The sequence below is a fragment of the Mustelus asterias genome, chromosome 25, assembly GCF_964213995.1.
Source record: "Mustelus asterias chromosome 25, sMusAst1.hap1.1, whole genome shotgun sequence".
NCBI lineage: Eukaryota > Metazoa > Chordata > Chondrichthyes > Carcharhiniformes > Triakidae > Mustelus > Mustelus asterias.
Window position 1 is genome coordinate 44028603 of NC_135825.1, and position 21459 is coordinate 44050061.

The 21459-nt window shown below is 52.2% G+C and overlaps 2 protein-coding genes across 5 annotated transcripts in view; one reads left to right on the top strand and one right to left on the bottom strand.

Annotated features, from left to right (window-relative positions):
* The window catches only part of LOC144511928 (uncharacterized), a 48078-nt gene extending 43979 nt beyond the window's left edge, over positions 1-4099 (top strand). For all 4 annotated transcript variants that reach the window (XM_078242395.1, XM_078242397.1, XM_078242396.1 and 1 more), the window contains one exon: positions 3392-4099. In XM_078242395.1, coding sequence (XP_078098521.1) covers positions 3392-3509 — 118 coding nt within the window. In that variant the 3' untranslated portion in view covers positions 3510-4099. The remainder of the gene's footprint in view (positions 1-3391) is intronic.
* A 6126-nt stretch (positions 4100-10225) lies between these two features.
* LOC144511923 (cyclin-dependent kinase inhibitor 1-like) lies at positions 10226-19304 on the bottom strand. The gene is made up of 3 exons (XM_078242380.1): positions 19135-19304; positions 14765-15161; positions 10226-13011 (listed from the first exon to the last, which is right to left on the bottom strand). The coding sequence occupies exons 1-3, from the start codon at positions 19135-19137 to the stop codon at positions 12956-12958; spliced, it is 456 nt and encodes a 151-aa protein (XP_078098506.1). The 5' UTR covers positions 19138-19304; the 3' UTR covers positions 10226-12955.
* Positions 19305-21459: the final 2155 nt, after the last annotated feature.

Consider the following 21459-nt stretch of genomic DNA (forward strand, 5'->3'; position numbering starts at 1 on the left):
CATTTGAACATGGACTGCACTCTGAGGAGTCGTGAGTGGTGCTGAACATTGTACAATCATCGGCGAACTTCCCCACTTCTGACCTTATGACGAGGAAGGTCATTGACGAAGCAGTTGAAGATGGTTGGGCCTAGGACACCACCCTGAGGGACTCATAAGTTCATAAGATATAGGAGCAGAATTAGACCACTCGGCCCATTGAGTCTGCTCTACCATTCAACCATGGCTGATATGATCCCCATTCCCATTTTCCTGCCTTCTCCCCATAACCTTTCAACCCCTTACCAATTAAAAATCTATCTAAGTTCTCCTTCAATTTACTCACTGTCCCAGCATCCACCGCACTTTGAGGTAGCGAATTCCACAGATTCACAATCCTTTGAGAAAAAGCAGCGATGTCCTGGGACAGACCTCCAATTACCACAACCATCTTCCTATGTGCCAGATATGACCCCAACCAGCAGAGAGTTTGCCCTCCGATACCCATTGATTCCAGTTTTGCTAGGGCTCTGTGATGCCACACTCGGGTCGAATGCAGCCTTGATGTCAAGGGTTGTCACTCTCACCTCACCTCTGGAATTCAGCTCTTTTGTCCCTGTTTGAACCAAGGCTGTAATGAGGTCAGGAGCTGAGTGACCCTGGCGAAACCCAAACTGTGCGTCACTGAGCAGGTTATTGCTGAGCAGGTGCTGCTTGATAGCACTGTTGATGACCCCTTCCATCACTTTACTGATGATCGAGAGTAGACTGATGGGGCGGTAATTGGCCGGTTTGGATTTGTCCTGCTTTTTGTGTACAGGACATACCTGGGCACATTGCCAGGTAGATATCAGTAGATGTCAGTGTTGTAACTGTACTGGAAGAGCTTGGCTAGGGGAGCAACAGGTTCTGGAGCACAAGTCTTCAGTCTATTGCCGGAACGTTATCAGGGCCTATTGCCTTTGCAGTATCCAGAGCCTTCAGCCGTTTCCTGATATTGTTGTGTAGTTGAGTAGAGTAATTGTAGATTGGGAGATTAGAAAGTTAGAATTTGGTGTTTGTAAGATTGTAAAATGCTGGAAGGGACAGCATTGCGTGGTCCTGTTAACAGATGGTGCTTTTTCTGTGCTTAGAGATTTAAAATGGTACAGGTGCAAGGAGAGCCCAAAATGAAACATTTGTGTCGAGAGGCCAGGCAGCAGTGTTACCAAGACAACAAGCTGTTTTTGAATTTAACCAATCAATTTGAATTAGACACTTTTAGACAGGGTTTCCTCCGGGTGCTCCGGTTTCCTCCCACAGTCCAAAGATGTGCGGGTTAGGTTGATTGGCCAGGTTAAAATTGCCCCTTAGTGTCCTGGGATGCATAGATTAGAGGGATCAGCAGGTAAAATATGTAGGGATATGGGGGTAGGGCCTGGGTGGGATTGTGGTCGGTGCAGACTCGATGGGCCGAATGGCCTCTTTCTGTACTGTAGGGTTTCTATGATTTCTATTACTTGGATACCAAGAACCTATTAAATTTAAATCTGACAGTTTTGGCAACCTAGGTCCAATCCTCTTGTGGGGGATATTGATACATCATCACAGGTAGAAAGAAGGAGGCAGTGGGACAAAAGCAGAGAGCAACTGCCAGAGTAACAGCTCTTAGTTCAGCTCTTAGCTTTATTTATGTCTTAAGAGAAAACACCATCTCGATAGCGAAGGTACCAAAGATAGCAAAAAATAAGTCCAGACAGGAGAATCAACAGAGAAGGCCCAGAAGGTTCCAGAACACACAAAACCTGGTTGTAATTTAGAGAGTGACTAAAATCCTATTTTTTGGTTAATAAGTAGGAATTGTATGTATCTGAACAGCATTCCATTAGAATCATGTTTTATTGGGTTTAATTAACCGATTGACTGCTAGTTAGATAAATAAAGTGTTATTTGTTGATTTTAGAGAGAGAGTGTCAGGGAGTTATTTTGATTTAACCACTAAAAGTTGCTGAAGAGCAGATCGTCCCACTTCACACTCACTTTAACAGATTATAAGGCGAGATATTCCTCTTTGGGGGTTTTGTTGTTAGCTCTCAGGGTGGAGATCAACCTCCGCTTCATAACAATTTCACATGGAGTGAACCGAATTGGCTGGAGACTGGCATCTGAGATGCTGGGCACTCCTGGAAGAGGCCGAGATGGATCATCCACTCTGCATTTCTGGCTGAAGATTGCTGTGAATGCTTCAGCCTTATCTTTTGCACTGAAGCACTGGGCTCCTCCATCATTGAGGATGGGGATATTTGTGATGCCTTCTCCTCTACTGAGCTCATAGAATCATAGAATCCTACAGTGCAGAAAGAGGACATTCGGCCCATCGAGTCTGCACCAACCACAATTCCACCCAGGCCCTATCCACATATCCCTACATATTTACCCACTAATCCCTCTAACCTATACATCCCGGGACACTAAGGGGCAATTTAGAATGGCCAATCAACCTAACCCGCACATCTTTGGACTGTGGGAGGAAACCGGAACACCCGGAGGAAACCCATGCAGACACGAGGAGAATGTGCAAACTCCGCACAGACAGCGACCCAAGCCGGGATTCGAACCCAGGTCCCTGGAGCTGTGAAGCAGCAGTGCTAACCACTGTGCTACCGTGCCGTGCTGCTTAATTGTCCACCACCATTCACGGCTGGATGTGGCAGGCCTGCAGAGTTTGGATCTGATCCTTGGTTCATAGAATCATAGAAACCCTACAGTGCAGAAGGAGGCCATTCGGCCCATCGAGTCTGCACCGACCACAATCCCACCCAGGCCCTACCCCCACATATTTACCCGCTAATCCCTCTAACCTACGCATCTCAGGACTCTAAGGGGCAATTTTTAACCTGGCCAATCAACCTAACCCGCACATCTTTGGACTGTGGGAGGAAACCGGAGCGCCCGGAGGAAACCCACGCAGACACGAGGAGAATGTGCAAACTCCACACAGACAGTGACCCGAGCCGGGAATCGAACCCGGGACCCTGGAGCTGTGAAGCAGCAGTGCTAACCACTGGGCTACCGTGCCGCCCTGGTTGTGGGATCACTTCGCTGTATCACTTGCTGTTTATGCCGTTTGGTATGCAAATAGTCCTGTTTTTAGGTGCTGCTCCTGGCAGGCCCTCCTGCACGTTCCATTGAACCAGGGTTGATCCCTGGCTTGATGGTAATAGTAGGGTGGGTTTAGGTAAAAGCTGTGATGTCTCAAAGTGCCTCCTGACACTTCCCAGATTTTAACCTGTGAAACCACAGCCCAGAATGTCAGAGAAGAGGAGCGAGATTTACAGTGAAGGTAAATGAGAACACTGGGAATGGACATTCTGATCCACACCTTTCCAACTTCTCTTTGTAGATTCTGATTAATTGCTCCTTTTAATTCCAGGACTGACCAAAAGTGGTTTGTGTGGAGATCACTCAACCTCAGTGAGCAGAACCCCGTTCAACTGTCAGCAGTCAATGCAATGCAGGATGGCATCACTGATATCAACACCCTGGGATAGGTAGAGCCTGTTCCTCAGCACTGGCACTGGATCTGAATCCCCAACACTGGCACTGGAACTGAATCTCCAACACTGGCACTGGGACTGAATCCCCGATGCTGGCACTGGAACTGAATCCCCAACACTGGCACTGGAACTGAACCCCCAACACTGGCACTGGATCTGAATCCCCAACACTGGCACTGGAACTGAATCTCCAACACTGGCACTGGGACTGAATCCCCGATGCTGGCACTGGGACTGAATCCCCAACACTGGCACTGGAACTGAACCCCCAACACTGGCACTGGAACTGAATCCCCAACACTGGCACTGGAACTGAACCCCCAACACTGGCACTGGGACTGAATCCCCAACACTGGCACTGGGACTGAATCCTCAACACTGGCACTGGGACTGAATCCCCAACACTGGCACTGGGACTGAATCCCCAACACTGGCACTGGAACTGAATCCCCAACACTGGCACTGGAACTGAATCCCCAACACTAGCACTGGAACTGAATCCCTAACACTGGCACTGGGACTGAATCCCCAACACTGGCACTGGGAATGAATCCCCAACACTGGCACTGGAACTGAATCCCCAACACTGGGGGAGGGTGTGGAGGGTGGATATGGGGGGAGATTGAGAGGAGTGGTGTGAGAGGGTTTGGGGAGAGTGGGGGGAAGATTTGGGGGGTGGGGTTGGGGGAGGGTCTGGGGGGAGGGTGTGGGGTAGGGTGCGGGGGAGGGTGAGGGTGGAGTGGGGGGGGGGGGGGGGGGGAAGGACAGAGCTCTGTGATCATTACCTGACCTGGACTGCAGGTGGCAGCATCTTCCACTAAATGATCCATTCAGCAACAGAACAAGTTTTAGTGTAGCCTTTGTGTAGCACCTTTAGCTACTTCACTGTATTCACTGTTGAGATGTTACACATGAGCATCAATGTGATATCGTTTAGATTATCTGTTTTAATGATGGTGGTTTTGGGTTTGATATTTGCTGGGACCAGGACCGGAGCCCAGCTTAATATCTCACACAAATGAAGGCACCTCTGACAGTGCGGCACTCCCGCAGTACTGACCCTCTGACAGTGCGGCACTCCCGCAGTACTGACCCTCTGACAGTGCGGCACTCCCGCAGTACTGACCCTCTGACAGTGCGGCACTCCCTCAGCACTGACCCTCTGACAGTGCGGCACTCCCGCAGTACTGACCCTCTGACAGTGCGGCACTCCCGCAGTACTGACCCTCTGACAGTGCGGCACTCCCGCAGTACTGACCCTCTGACAGTGCGGCACTCCCTCAGCACTGACCCTCTGACAGTGCGGCACTCCCTCAACACTGACCCTCTGACAGTGCAGCACTCCCTCAGTACTGACCCTCTGACAGTGCGGCACTCCCTCAGTACTGACCCTCTGACAGTGCGGCACTCCCTCAGTACTGACCCTCTGACGGTGCAGCACTCTCTCAGTACTGACCCTCTGACAGTGCGGCACTCCCGCAGTACTGACCCTCTGACAGTGCGGCACTCCCGCAGTACTGACCCTCTGACAGTGCGGCACTCCCTCAGCACTGACCCTCTGACAGTGCGGCACTCCCGCAGTACTGACCCTCTGACAGTGCAGCACTCCCTCAGTACTGACCCTCTGACAGTGCGGCACTCCCTCAGTACTGACCCTCTGACAGTGCGGCACTCCCTCAGTACTGACCCTCTGACAGTGCGGCACTCCCGCAGTACTGACCCTCTGACAGTGCGGCACTCCCTCAGTACTGACCCTCTGACGGTGCGGCTCTCCCTCAGTACTGACCCTCTGACAGTGCGGCACTCCCTCAGTACTGACCCTCTGACAGTGCGGCACTCCGTCAGTACTGACCCTCTGACAATGCAGTGCTCCGTCTGTACTGACCCTCTGACAGTGCGGCACTCCCTCAGCACTGACCCTCTGACAGTGCGGCACTCCCTCAGTACTGACCCTCTGACATGCGGCACTCCCTCAGCACTGACCCTCTTACAGTGCGGCACTCCCTCAGTACTGACCCTCTGACAGTGCGGCACTCCCTCAGCACTGACCCTCTGACAGTGCGGCACTCCCTCAGTACTGACCCTCTGACAGTGCGGCACTCCCTCAACACTGACCCTCTGACAGTGCGGCACTCCCTCAGTACCGACCCTCTGACAGTGCGGCACTCTCTCAGTACTGACCCTCTGACAGTGCGGCACTCCCTCAGTACTGACCCTCTGACAGTGCGGCACTCCCTTAGCACTGACCCTCTGACAGTGCGGCACTCCCTCAGTACTGACCCTCTGACAGTGCAGTACTGAGGCAACCAGAACAGCACACAGTACTCCAGCTGTGGCCTAACCAAAGTTTTGTACAATCCCAACATAACCTCCCAGCTCTTATAATCTATGACACAATTGATAAAGGCAAGTGTCCCGTATGCCTTCTTAATTACCCTATTAACCTGTCCTGCCTCCTTCAGGGATCTGTGGAAAAGCAGCCCAGATCCCTCTGTTCCTCTGAGCTTCCGAGTGTCCTGCCATTCACTGAATATTCCCTTGTCTTGTTATACCTTCTAAAGTGCATCACCTCACACTTTTCAGGGTTAAATTCCATCTGCCACTGATCTGCCCATCTGACCAACCCCGTTTATATCTTCCTGCAGCCTGAGAACTTCTTCCCCACTATTACCCCATCCGCCAATCTTCGTGTCATCCGCAAACTTAATTCTCATCCTCTTTCCTCCCCCCACCTATGTAGTTTATATATATCATGAACAAGAAGGGACATGTGTTACGCTGCTGGACACTGGCATCCAGTCACACAAACAGCCTTCTACCACCACCCTCTGTCTCCTACACTCAGCCAGTTTTGGATTTAACTTGCCAGGTTATCCTGGATCCCATGTGAATTTACCTTCTTTATCAGTCTCTCATGTGAAACCTTGTCAAAGGCTTTGCTGAAATCCATATAAACGGCATTACCCTCATCGACACACCCGATCACCTCGAAAAATTCAGTCAGATTTGTAGGTATGACCTCCCTCTGATGACGCTATGCTGTTGACGTTCCCATGTATCTGCTGCCTTTGTCCCTCTCGATGGCAACTGCCACAGGTTTGGAAGGTGCTGTCTGAGGAGCCTTGGTGAGTTGCTGCAGTGCATCTTATAGATGCTACATGTACAGCAAGAGTCCAGTACACATAGGGTTAATGTGGAACAGAGTGATGGAAGGGAGTATATGACCCGCACACACCCCGGGACAGTCTATCATTGGACAGACCTGCCTGTATCAGCAGCACGGAGACAGCTCCGAGCTTTACTCTATATTTGTAAATAGCTTGAAGAGTCCATTAAGACTTACAGCTAACCTGCATGTGACAATAAAGACTTCTAACCAACTGTAACCAACACCTTACATAGGTACATATTGCTGCCTCTGTGTGTTAGTGGTGGAGGGAGTGTGTGTTTGTTGAAAGGGTATCATTGGGCGGCACAGTAGCACAGTGGTTAGCACTGCTGCTTCACAGCTCCAGGGTCCCGGGTTCGATTCCCGGCTCGGGTCACTGTCTGTGTGGAGTTTGCACATTCTCCTCGTGTCTGCGTGGGTTTCCTCCGGGTGCTCCGGTTTCCTCCCACAGTCCAAAGATGTGCGGGTTAGGTTGATTGGCCAGGTTTAAAAAAAAAAAAAAAATTGCCCCTTAGAGTCCTGGGATGTGTAGGTTAGAGGAATTAGCGGGTAAAAATATGTGGGGGTAGGGCCTGGGTGGGATTGTGGTCGGTGCAGACTCGATGGGCCGAATGGCCTCCTTCTGCACTGTAGGGTTTCTATGTTTCTATGTTTCATTGAAATGGAGCTGCTTTGTTCATCCAGGCAAATGGAGAATATCCCATCGTGCTCCTGCCTTGTGACAGTAAGAGTTTTAACACCAGGTTAAAATCCAACGGGGTTAGCTTTCGGAGCGCTGCTCCTTCGTCAGATGGAGTGGATGGAGTGGATATCTGCTCTCAAACAGGGCATACAGAGACCTGTTTGAGAGCAGATATCCACTCCATCTGATGAAGGAGCAGCGCTCCGAAAGCTAATGGCATTTGCTACCAAATAAACCTGTTGGACTTTAACCTGGTGTTGTTAAAACTCTTACTGTGTTTACCCCAGTCCAACGCCGGCATCTCCACATTGTGCCTTGTGGGCAGGATTGGTGGTGATATCAGCACAGAATTCCCAGTGTCCAATCTGGTCTCAGAGCTACAGTATTTAGATTAGTGTGATCACCATGTGACCTTCTCGTCCACAGTGCAGACTGGCTGGTCGATTAGCTCAATCCACAGTCATGGCCCTGGGTTTCCAGCTAGCTTGTCATTCTAATTCTCCACCTCACTCCCACTCTGACCTCCCTGTCCTCGGCCAGCGGAAATGTTTGAACGAAGCTTAACGCAAGCTCCGAGGAACAGCAGCTAGTCCAATGTCTCAGCATTCTCCAGCCTACTGGACAGAGTTCAACCACTTTAGGTCAGAACCTGGGCTTGCATCTTGTTCTATAGGTGGAATTTTACCTTCCTCCACCAACGGGATTTTAGGCAGGGGGAGGGAGGAGTGTGAAATTAAAGGAATGGGATTCCCTCGGGGTTTGTCCTGACTATGCAGTGATTCCACATTAGGACAGGAAGGCCTTGACTGGGAGGCTTTCCTTGTCCCTTTGGGGGGCCAATTGTTGCATCATTTCCCCCCCAGCCACAATTTATAGTCGGACAGGGAAAAGCCTGTAAATCAACGGACTTGTGTCTCAAGCGGGAAGGGTTGCGGGGAGGGGGTGGGGGAGGCTACATCGTGAGCCCCCTTCTGAAGTTGGGTGCCGCCCCCCTCTACAAACCTCCACCTTAATGTGCAGTGGTTCTGGGCCTCCCCTTCCCAAACCAGACCATCATCACCCCCTTTTCACACCCCCATCCGTCCCAAGGTCTTCCCTCCCTCTCTTTGAATCCCTTGACCTTATCTTGGCCTCCAGTGGGCTGGGATAGACTCAGGCCTCCTCCTGCATTCCTGCAGCTGCTGGGAATGGAAAGCTATCAGCCAATCAGATTGGCAGCTCTCGGACACACGATTTCCTCCCAAGTGGGGTCATTTTTGGTCAAGGAAACCTCCCTCTTTCTCTCCATTCCTCAGGAATGTGGTTTGGGAATGTTGCTGTGAGCTGATTTGAGGATGTTCCCCAAACACTGGGCTCACAGAGACTTTGTACAGACTCTGGCTTTGCTGTAGGTTGCTCTGTGCTGGTCTGAACCTGTGAAATCCAACTACAGACCAGCTCTGACTGGGGAGCTCAGCGGCTGAGTTAGCACGAGTTCGTAAAAGTACAATCCCAGCTCTGCTTTCCTCCTCACTGATTGATTTCCCTGGCCCTCACTATCCCCTCCGAACCTCACTATCCCCTCCGACCTCACTATCCCCACCCCCCCTCCGACCCTCACTATCCCCCCCTTCCAACCCTCACTATCCCCTGACCCTCACATTCCCCTCCCCTTCAACCCTCAATATCCTCTCCCTCTGACCCTCATTATCCCCTCCCCGACCCTCACTATCCCCACCCCCCTCCGACCCTCACTATCCCCACCCCCCTCCGACCCTCACTATCCCCACCCCCCTCCGACCCTCACTATTCCCACCCCCCTCCGACCCTCACTATCCCCCCCTCCAACCCTCACTATCCCCTGACCCTCACATTCCCCTCCCCAACCCTCACTATCCCCACCCCCCCCCGACCCTCACTATCCCCACCCCCCCCCGACCCTCACTATCCCCACCCCCCCCCGACCCTCACTATCCCCACCCCCCCCCGACCCTCACTATCCCCACCCCCCCCGACCCTCACTATCCCCCCCTCCAACCCTCACTATCCCCTGACCCTCACATTCCCCTCCCCAACCCTCACTATCCCCACCCCCCTCTGACCCTCACTATCCCCACCCCCCCCGACCCTCACTATCCCCACCCCCCCCGACCCTCACTATCCCCACCCCCCCCCGACCCTCACTATCCCCACCCCCCCGACCCTCACTATCCCCACCCCCCCCCGACCCTCACTATCCCCACCCCCCCCGACCCTCACTATCCCCACCCCCCCCCCGACCCTCACTATCCCCACCCCCCCCCGACCCTCACTATCCCCACCCCCCCCGACCCTCACTATCCCCACCACCCCTCCGACCCTCACTATCCCCTGACCCTCACTATCCCAACTCTCCGACCCTCACTATCCCGACCCTCACATTCCCCTCCCCTTCAACCCTCAATATCTTCTCCCTCCGACCCTCACCATCCCCTCCCCTCCGACCCTCACCATCCCCTCCCCTCCGACCCTCACCATCCCCTCCCCTCACCTCACCCTCAATATCCTCTCCCTCCGACCCTCACTATCCCCGACCCTCACATTCCCCTCCCCTCACCCTCAATATCCTCTCTCCCCGACCCTCACTATCCCCCCTCCCGACCCTCACTATCCCCTGACCCTCACATTTCCCTCCCCTCACCCTCAATATCCTCTCTCCCCGACCCTCACTATCCCCCCTCCCGACCCTCACTATCCCCCCTCCCGACCCTCACTATCCTCTCTCTCCGACCCTCACTATCCTCTCCTCTCCCACCGCTCCATATTTTCTCCTCCCTGTCCCCATGAACATATATATGAAGCTTATGAAATATAGATGTTTAAAATTCATTTATGGGATGTGAGCATTGCTGACTAGAGCAGTATTTATCACCCATCTTGTAGGTGCTACACGCGGCTGCTAAAGGGTGGGGGTGCTGGAGAAAATGAACGATTAGGTATTGCAGGAGGTGAGAATCTAGCTGCTGGAGCCTGTTTCCCCTGGCTGCACTGTCTACAACACAGCAGCACAGTCTCTCAATAAGGGAGCAGAGAAGTTCGTTCACTTAAAGGTTTGTGAATCTTTGAAATATCCTCCCACACGCGCAGCCACCAAGCAAAAGGTGAAGTTGCCATAGTCCCAGATGACCATAGGCTGCTCTCCCTTTGAGGGGGAAGAGCTGACTGGTGGAGATTTCACCTGAGGGTCACCATACCTCAGGCAAGGGGCAAGGTTGAGAAGGTGGGGTCTCTTCATGAATAATCTCAGCCGGTACAGGAATTGAACCCACGCTGTTGGCATTGCTCTGCATCACTAAACAGCTGTCCAGCCAACTGAGCTAAACTCACTCCCCAAGTCATTGAGTATAGTCCAGTCAGAGACTGGAGAATGGAGTTTGGATGCTAAGGGAATCGAGGGAGGTGTGCTGGAAGGTATTGAATGATAGAGCAGGCTGGGGGAGTAGAATACTACATACACATATCAGGAATAGGAGCAAGAGTGGACCCTTCAGCCCTTTGAACCTGCTCCTCCTCTCAATATGATGATGACAGATCTGATTTTGACCTCAGCTCCACTATCCTGTCTACACCTGAACCTTTGACTCCCTTGTTAGTGAAGAATTTATCTATTTCTACCTGAAAGATGTTACTGACACAGCCTCCACAGACACACAACCCTCAAAGAATTTTCATCTCCGCCGTCTTAAACGGGAGACCCCTCATTTTTAATCTGTGAACCCTGCATTCCAGTCTCTCCCACAAGGGGAGACATCCTCCCAGCATCCACCCTGTCAAGACCCTCAGGATCTTATTTCAATAAGATCACCTCTCAACCTTCTGAACTCCAATCAATATAGACCCCTCACCTGATACCCTTCCCATTCCGGGAATCAGTCAAGCAAATCTTCTCTGAACTGCGAACGTTTATATCCTTGCTCAAATAAGGAGACCAAAACTATAGTCTCAGCAAGACCCTGTAGAGCTGTAGTAAAACTTCTCCACCTTTATATTCCATTCCCCTTTGCAATAAACATGAACATTTCATTTCCTTCCTAATCGCTTGCTGTACCTGCAGACCGAGCTTTTTGTGATTCACATGCCAGGACACCCAGGTCCCTCTGTACCTCAGTTCTGCAATCTCTCTCCGTTTAAATAACAAGCTGCTTTTCTCTTCTTCCTGACCAGAATAATCTCCTCCTGCTTCTATTTGTTATGTTCTTGGGACAGGAGTCCCACACACAGCAAGTTGTTAGGACCTAGAACACACTGCTGGAGAGGTTGGTGGGAGCAAAATAAATAGAACGTTTGGTGGTGAATTGGATAAAAACTGAAGGGAAAAGAATTGAGGAACTGTGGAGAAAGAGCAGGGATTAGTTGGAAAGCTCCTTCCAAAGGGCTAGCACAGCCATGATGGGCAGAATAACCTCCTTCTGTGCTGTATCAATGATCCTATCAACTGCTGCTGGCACAGAATCAAAGCAAGGTTAATCAATAAAGATCCAACTCATATACAGTACATTAATAACATTTACAGCTGTCACATGGTCAGTGTACACCGGACTTTGCAATCAGACATTCTACAGAGGTTAAAGATCCAAACTGTGTTATTATTGATACCACAAATGTTTAATTCCAAGCTGTGCAGCTTTAAACTTTAAATGTATTAATATTTGAAATATTCTTACAATAAATATGCTGTGTTTACATTATACGCACTGTATATACATGGAATACGCCCATGTACACAGCTGGGTAGAACCATATACAGCTTCTCATCTCGAGATAAGCAGCAATGAGACTCCACATTCTATCTTTACAATCTCCTTCACACATTCTCCCTCTCTCGTCCTTCACACACTCCCCCTTATTCAGTCACACACTGCTTGTAGCTCACTGCCTCACGTTGCCTCTCTCACTCATGCTCCCTATCCAGTTTATTCACTCACACATGCACTCTCACTTCCACCCTCACTCAATTCTTCTCCATCCACAATCCCCCCTCTCCGACCCTCACTCACACTCCCTCATGCTCTCTCTCATGCCATGAATCTTCCTCTCCCCCCGCCCCCCATTCCTCACACACCTGTTCTGATTCTCTTTCTCACACACCCACTCCACACTGCATTCCCAAATCCTACATCTCCTTTCACACAATACGGAAGTCCACCATCTACTTTCACCCTGTGTCCAGGAATTAATTACAAGTGCAGTAACTCATCAGCTGAAACACAAGTGCCACACGGTCCTGGAGCCGTGTAATTCAGGCCTGTGAGTTAGTGTTGTGGGGAGTTTGAAACAGTTTATGTCACGGCACGGCCCGTTAACGGAATGTCCAAAAGAATGTTTCCGCGGCTCCTGGTTTCCACGGTTACATAAGGCCCGACACGCTGGACAAGAGTAGGCCAAGGGAAGACCATGGTGATGCAGTTCAGGAGACAGCGAGACAGTCAGACTAGATGCTGAGGAACTGGACTGGCCCAGTAACAGAACAAAGAGTCAGGATTTCACAGAAGAGGCATCCACCATGGAGGCCCAGTGTTTCCCAGGGAACACGGGAAGAGGAAGCAAGGCCTCAGTCCACTCCTGTCCGCCTTATGGTTTGGGTTCAGCATCCAGTGGCCCGAACCTTCTCTTCAGTGCGTAGAAATCTGCAGGCAGGAACACAGAGGAATGGTTAACAGCTAGTCGCAACTGCACTGGGAGATAAATTGCCTCATCATAGCATCCCTACAGTGCAGAAGGAGGCTATTCAGCCCATCGAGTCTGCACCGACCACGATCCCACCAAGGACCTATCCCCAAAACACCACATATTTACCCTGCTAATCCTCTAATATACACATCCCAGGACACTAAGCGTCAATTTAGCATGGCCAATCAACCTAACCTGCACATCTTTAGACTGTGGGAGGAAACCGGAGCACCCGGAGGAAACCCACGCAGACACCGGGAGAATGTGCAAAAAAGGACATCAAATGGTTCTCTGTGTGCACAGGATTTCAGACTGGATCAGCTCGCTTGCTGCCAATCAGCTCACTCACAGTTAGGAACACAAGTCCACAGAAATAGGCTATTCAGCCCCTCAGGTCCTGCTGTATGTTCAATTAGATCATGCTTGCACTGTACCAGACTGTTCCAGCCTTACTGCTACCAAACCAACCCAGTGGTATTTCAGGGGGCAGAGAGGTGTCGAGTTAGACACAAATGATTATCTTAATGCAGAACAGAGAGCGATAATGCCGCACAGCTGGCTTGTTTCCTAGGAATCTGGCTGGAGTCCACCCAGTCACATCAGCTCATGTCAGCCTTATGACTTGTCTCTCCAGGATCCAGGCCTGAATCCTGCCTCCAGAAGCGGCCAATGACAGTTAGACACACTAGGAGGTGCCGGGCTGTAAATGAGCCCTTGGCACAGGCTGACCTCTGAACCTGTGACATTTGCTTCAGCAGGACTCGGTAGGGGAGCTCCATCAGGAACCTTTAGGCAGGTTGAAGGCAGTGGAATTGTTAAGCAGACAGGGTGGGGAGCCACAGGAGGAGGCCATTCATCTAATCAAGCTTAGTCTATCACTGTACAGGGCATTGGTGAGGCCGCAGCTGGAATACTGTGTGCAGTATTGGTCCCCTTATATGAGGAAGGATATATTGGCATTGGAGGGAGTGCAGAGAAGGTTCACCAGGTTGATACCGGAGATGAGGGGTTTGGATTATGAGGAGAGGCTGAGGAGATTGGGTTTGTACTCGTTGGAGTTTAGAAGGATGAGGGGGGATCTTATGGAGACTTATAAGATAATGCGGGGGCTGGATAGGGTGGAGGCGGAGGAGATTCTTTCCACTTAGTAAGGAAGTTAAAACTAGAGGACACAGCCTCAAAATAAAGGGGGGTCGTTTTAAGACAGAGTTGAGGAGGAACTTCTTCTCCCAGAGGGTGGTGAATCTCTGGAATTCTCTGCCCACTGAGGTGGTGGAGGCTACCTCGCTGAATATGTTTAAAGCGCGGATGGATGGATTCCTGATCGGTAAGGGAATTAAGGGTTATGGGAATCAGGCGGGTAGGTGGTACTGATCCACGTCAGATCAGCCATGATCTTATTGAATGGCGGGGCAGGCTCGAGGGGCTAGATGGCCTACTCCTGCTCCTATTTCTTATGTTCTTATCAAGGCTGATCTATACCACATTTTCCACCTTTGCCTCCCTTTTCTTCTTGCGCTGAAAACTATTGACTCCAGGAATGCCCCTGTTCCAGGGTTTTGTGAACCAAATGGATTGGAGTGGGAGAGTCTCTGTTAGAAAGCTTGATGTTGAGAGTGAGGAGGAGGAGGTGGTGGTGTGGTGGTTCTGAGGTGGGAATTTGGTATGGGAGGATCTGAGGGATCCTTTTCCCCAGGAAGTGACCCGTACCTGTGATGGTGGTTTGCTTTCTCTTGCGGTTCTGAGCTTTGTGATGTGGGTTTGAATCCCGCTGCGGATACACGTTCCTCTCCTCAGCCTCAGCTCCCGGTCTCAGTGGGCTCGGGAACTCTCTCTGTGGTGCCCCACGCACGGAGGTCCTGTAGAAATGCGGGACGTCCCGACTCGACAGCGCCTCCCACTGGAAGGCCCCCTGTACAGGTCGCTCCTCTTCAAAGTCAAAGGCCCACCGGTTCTGGGCTGCGGCCAGTCCATTCCTCAGCTCCGCCTGAAGCTCAGCTTGGACCTGCTCCCGATTGACTGGGCCAAAGAGATTGCGACAAACCTTCCTCCCAGGCTTCCTAATCATCATTCGCCACATTTCAATGGAGACAGACTTCCCTTCATCCTGAAAAATCACAAACATAAACCTTCATTCAGATTGAGATTGCAGGGCCATCAGGCACACAGGCTGCTGGACAGTGCCGTGGGGGGACCACTACCACCCTGTGCGGGGGGGGGGGGGGGCCAGACTGCTGCCAGTCTGTGCCACGGGGCAAGGGCCAGGGTGCTGGATAGTGCTGTGGGGGACGGCCAGACTGCTGCCGGTCTGTGCCAGGGGGGGGGAGCTAGGTTGCCACACTGTGCTGGGGGGGTGGAAGGGTCAGGCTGCCCATCTGTGCCCGGGGAGTGGGGGGGGGGGGGGGAAACCAGGTCTGTGCGGAAGCGGGAGGGGGGTGCAGGCTGCCAGTCTGTGCTGGGGAGGGGAGGGTGATCCAGGAGCATCAGGCTTTCTGAATGATATAGTCAAGGTTTTTTCTTCCATGGGACATGGGTGTCACTGGCTGGCCAGCATTTATTGCCCATCCCGAGTCACCCTTGTTCAGAGGGCAGTTGAGAGTCAACCACATTGCTGTGGTTGGGACAGTACGAACACAGAGCGGATGCCGAGAGCCTGGTTCTGGTGAGAAATTACGTCAATGCTAATCCACCCGCAGGATACTGGACTGAGCTTTCATTCTGGGGCAAAAACAGAAAATGCTGGAAAATCTCAGCGGGTCTGACAGCCTCCGTGGAGAGGGAATTGAGCCAACGCTCCGAGTCCGGATGACCCTTCGTCAGAGCTGATTTAGATTTGGTCAGTTTACATTCGATTAGAAAATCGGTGAGCAGGAATTCCGAATCAAAGCTCACCAGCTGGCCGTGTGATAACAAACACAAGATTTCACTTTCAACCCAACAACAGCCGGTGGATAAAGAAAAAGAAACTAAGAGGAAAGTGAAAGAGAGAAACTGAAAATGGAACTGAAAAGGGGAAGAGCGGGGAGGTGGAGGGGTTGGGTCGGGGGGGGTGGGGGGGGGGGGTTGGGTCGGGGAGGGGTGGGGGGGGGGTGGGGGGGGGGGAGGAGAGACGGGCACAGACAGGCAAGCAGAGAAAATGCAAGAACTAGGAAAACAGTAGGAAGTACAGAGCCAGCGGGAGAGACTGAAAAAGAATCCAGGAGAGTGAGACGGTGACAGACAGACAAAGAGAAAGAATTGATAGAGACACTGACTAACAGTTATATAGGAAAATGCACACAGGAAGATGCACACGCACCGACTAAGAGGTTACTGCATTTAAGTTTAAAGTTTATTTATTAATGTCACAAGCAGGCTTACATTAACACTGCAATGAAGTTACTGTGAAAATCCCCTAGTCGCTACACTCCAGCGCCTGTGTGGGTACACAGAGGGAGAATTTAGCATGGCTGTTACACCTAACCAGTACGTCTTTCGGACTGTGAGGGGAAACCGGAGCACTCGGAGGAGACCCACACAGTCACGGGGAGAACGAGAATCAAAGCCGGGTCCCTGGCGCTGTGAGGGAGCAGTGCCACCATGGAAACAACAAAGGGGCAAATGACAAAATGGCTGTTGGTGATATTGAATGAAGTGAGTGGGTTGGAGACAGTGAGTCAGATCCACACCCTGCACCACCTTGAGCCACTCAACACAACTCCATATGATCCAACCAGGTTAGCTATATCCGAACTCTGTGCTACATCACTGCTGGACTGGGCTTCACTTCACCAGGGAGAGTGAGGAGAGGGCAGGGGAACAGTCACTATACAATAGCACCTCTTCCCAATCCCATCCCAGCACTGCTCCAATCCAGGACTGCCCCTTCCCAGTCTCACTGAGCGATTCCTGCTCTCTTCCCTTCCCCACCCCAGCTCCCTGAGTCAGAGTGTGAAGTCCACACTCCCGCCCACCCCCCAAACCACACACATACACATCCAATCGCTCCTTCGCTGGGCATGTCCAGACTTGTCCTCTACAAATCTTTCAAACCAGCACACATCAAATAAATAACCCAGCCAGGACTCTGTGCAACCCAGCTACAGGACTGCTGCAATGAGGGGTCGGAGCGAGGGGGAGAGCGGCAGTGGGCAGGTGGGGAGGGTAAGAGATAGGGGAAAGGTGGTAGAGGGCGGGGCAGTAGGGGGTGGGGTCAGTGAGGGATGGGAGAGGGGCAGATGTAGAGGATGGGGGAGGAGCGCTGGGGATGGTGGGTGAGGGGGAGGACATGGGGTGAGGTGCAAGAGAGGTTGGGGGCGAGGGGCGGCAGGGGTTGGGAGAGTGGGGAGGGAGTAGTGGGGCGGAGTAGTGGGTAGGGGCAGCAGGAGTGAATCTGGGGGGGTGGGGGCGAGTTGGGGGGGTGGGGGCGAGTTGGGGGGGTGGGGGCGAGTTGGGGGGGTGGGGGCGAGTTGGGGGGGTGGGGGCGAGTTGGGGGGGTGGGGGCGAGTTGGGGGGGTGGGGGCGAGTTGGGGGGGTGGGGGCGAGTTGGGGGGGTGGGGGCGAGTTGGGGGGGTGGGGGCGAGTTGGGGGGGTGGGGGCGAGTTGGGGGGGTGGGGGCGAGTTGGGGGGGTGGGGGCGAGTTGGGGGGGTGGGGGCGAGTTGGGGGGGTGGGGGCGAGTTGGGGGGGTGGGGGCGAGTTGGGGGGGTGGGGGCGAGTTGGGGGGGTGGGGGCGAGTTGGGGGGGTGGGGGCGAGTTGGGGGGGTGGGGGCGAGTTGGGGGGGTGGGGGCGAGTTGGGGGGGTGGGGGCGAGTTGGGGGGGTGGGGGCGAGTTGGGGGGGTGGGGGCGAGTTGGGGGGGTGGGGGCGAGTTGGGGGGGTGGGGGCGAGTTGGGGGGTGGGGGCGAGTTGGGGGGGTGGGGGCGAGTTGGGGGGGTGGGGGCGAGTTGGGGGGGTAGGGCGCAGTGGGAAAGGGGGGTAGGGGCGAGTTGGGGGGGTGGGGCGCAGTGGGAAAGGGGGGTAGGGGCGAGTTGGGGGGGTTGGGCGCAGTGGGAAAGGGGGGTAGGGGCAGTGGGGGTGAGTCGGGGGAGGGTGCTGAGGCTGTCGAGCCGCTGTGACGGGTACATGAACTGTGTGTCTCGATGGGAAAGTGAGTCATGTCCAAGTTTGAGTTTTGCCCGGGCATGTTCAATTAGCTCAGGGACAGGAACAGACATATCAGCTCAGGACATTGCCCAGGAATTAACCCGACTCCCCCTCCCCAAAACAGTCAGGGGGGGAAAGAATTAACTCTCCCAACTCCCTCTCCCCCCCACCCTCACTACCTCCTGATAACAGTAAAGCATTAACACCCCTTCCCAACAACAGTCAGGGAAAAACATCTATCAAACTGTGGTCCAGACCCCAACCCCATTCATAGAATCATAGAATCCTACAGTGCAGAAGGCCATTCGGCCCATTAAGTCTGCACCGACCACAATCCCACCCAGGCCCCATCCCCATAAACCCATGCATTTTACCCTAGCTAGTCCCCCTGACCCTAAGGGGCAATTTAGCATGGCCAATCAACCTAATCTGCACACCGTTGGATTGTGGGAGGAAACCGGAGCACCCAGAGAAAACCCATGCAGACACGGGGAGAACGCACAGACTCAACAGACAGTGACCCAAGGCTGGAATTGAACCCGGGTCCCTGGCGCTGTGAGGCAGCAGTGCTAACCACTGTGCCACCATGCCACCCCAAACTCAGAGTGCAGGTTGCTGGATATCCCTGTGGAGCCCAGCATGATATTGAGGAAGGAACAAGACAACAGTGGACCCCTAACTTACTCTGCTGGGACCGCCACTCTTGCTCGGACAAGTTACTGTGCTGGGACCCTCACTGTGCTGGGGCAAGTCACTGTGTGGAGATTAGCCCCAGAGATGTGAGTTGTTTGAGGGATTCAAAAAGTGTTGCAGATTTAGAAGCTGACACTGTTCATTCATTAAAGTAGTTTTAGTAATTAAAAATCATTCCAATTTGTAGCTATTTATTTCCTATTCGCTTCTATTTGGTATCAGACACCGAGTTAGCCCGTCTCCTTATTCCCATTAAAGATACTCACCATGTCAACACATAAATCCCGGTTCAAATCCCAGTGCAGCCTGTATCCAACAAGAGCAATCCCAATGCAGCCTGTATCCAGCCGGGAAGAATCCCAATGTGTAGGAAACCAGATTACTGCTCTCTCACTCCCTCAGCCTGCAGCCAGTGACTACGGAGTGTTGCCGATCATATGATGCGGGAACTCCGCCCTGTGAGTGACGCAGGGGAAATAAACAGAGAGAAATTAGCCGGAGTTTCCCAGTCACCTCCCATTCAGCCCAGCCCCTCCCAGCAGCAGTGAGCTGGACTTGGACACCCAGTACCTGTTGCTGCCCCACCTTGCCCAACCTGATTCTACCCTGGGGATAAGAAACTCCATCCCTAACCCTCAGCGCTAAACTCAGGTGAAAGTGCAGCTTGCAGGAGTGTCTCTGACCCAGAGTCATACAGTACAGAAGAAGTCCTTCAACCCATCGAGTCTGCACTGACAAAACTACACAAAATCTACACCAATCCCACTTTTCAACACTTGGCTCCTAGCCTTGAATGTTAGAACATTTCAAATATTCATCCATGTACCTATTAATGGTTGTGAGGTTTCCCGCCTCTATGACCCTCCCAGGCACCGCATTCCAGACTCCCACCACCCTCTTGAGTGAAAAAGCTCTTTCCTCAAATCCCCTCTAAAGCTCCTGCCCCTCAGCTTAAAATGATGCCCCCTCATTACTGACCTTCAACGAAGGAGAACAGCTTCTCCCTATCCACCCTGTCCATACCCTCATAATCTTATACACCTCAATCAGGTTTCCCCTCTCCCCCCACCCCCCAGCCTTCTCTACTCTAAAGAAAACAACCCCAGCCTAATAGAAAAAATCTTCCACAAAATGTCACATTTCGAAGTATTGAAATGTATTTCATATTTGCCTTGCCATATGTAAGATGACATTGCTTTATAACATTTCATCAAATGCCCTCCAGTGAGCAGGTCATCAAAGCTGAACTTTACAATATGACACCTATATCCATGCACATTGGTGTTGTTGTTGATAGTGAGGAGGATAGTCCGAAGCTACACTTCCCTTGTATTGTTATTCCTTCCAAAGTGCATCTTTTCAAGGATAAATTCCATCTGCCCATCTGACCAAACTCATCAATATCTTCCTGCAGCCTGAGACCTTCTTCTTCACTATTAATCCCCCCCAGCCCCACCAAATTTATATTGCACAGGTGAGGAGATCCCTGTATCCGTAATCCCCATGGAGATCCAGGGATCTGTAATCCCCATGGAGATCCAGGGATCCGTAATCCCCATGGAGATCCAGGGATCTGTAATCCCCATGGAGATCCAGGGATCTGTAATCCCCATGGAGATCCAGGGATCCGTAATCCCCATGGAGATCCAGGGATCTGTAATCCCCATGGAGATCCAGGGATCTGTAATCCCCATGGACATTGAGGAATCCTGGCCATTGCCTTGCATTTGTGCAGCCCAAATGTTACTGGCCACTTGTCAGCCCAAGCCTGGATATTGTCCAGGTCTTGCTGCATTTGGACATGGGCTGCTTCAGTATCTGAGGAGTTGTGAATGGTGTTGAACATTGTGCAGTCATCAGCAAACATCCCCACTTCTGACCTTATGATGGAAGGAAGGTCATTGATGAAGCAGTTTCGCTAGGGCTCCTTGATGCCACATTTGGTCAAATGCGACCTTGATGTCAAGGGCAGTCACTCTCACTTCACCTCTGGAGTTCAGCCCTTTTGTCCATGTTTGAACCAAGGCTGTAATGACGTTAGGAGCTGAGTGACCCTGGCAAAACCCAAACTGGGCATCACAGAGCAGGTTATTGCTGAGCAGGTGCTGCTTGATAGCACCATTGATGACCCCTTCCATCACTTTACAGATGATCGAGAGTAGACTGATGGGGCGGTAATTGATGAAGGCATGTAAAATCACCAGCTCCAATGCACCCCTCTCTGATGATCTCAATGCATTCTATGCCCGTTTTGAGCAAGAGGTCAGCGAGAGCATGCCCTCCTGGAAGCCCTGGATGAACCTGTATCTGGGGTCATCATTGCAGATGTCAGGGCAGCTTTCTTGAAGGTTAACCCATGGAAAGCGACTGGCCCGGATGGAGTATCTGGACAAGCACTCAGATCCTGCGAGGATCAGCTGGTGGGAGTATTCACAGACATCTTCAACCTCTCTTTACAACAATCTGAGGTCCCTAACTGCTTCAAGAAGATGACCATCTTCCCGGTACCTAAGAGAAACCAAGCAGCGTGCCTTAATGACTATCGGCCAGTGGCTTTGACATCCATTATTATGAAGTGCTTCGAAAGGTTA

Excerpts from the sequence above, each read along its gene's own strand:
- LOC144511923 (XM_078242380.1), bottom strand. Across the intron at positions 13,012-14,764 it reads AAAGCAAACCACCATCACAG|ATTTCTACGCACTGAAGAGA; the intron begins GTACGGGTCACT and ends TCCTGCCTGCAG.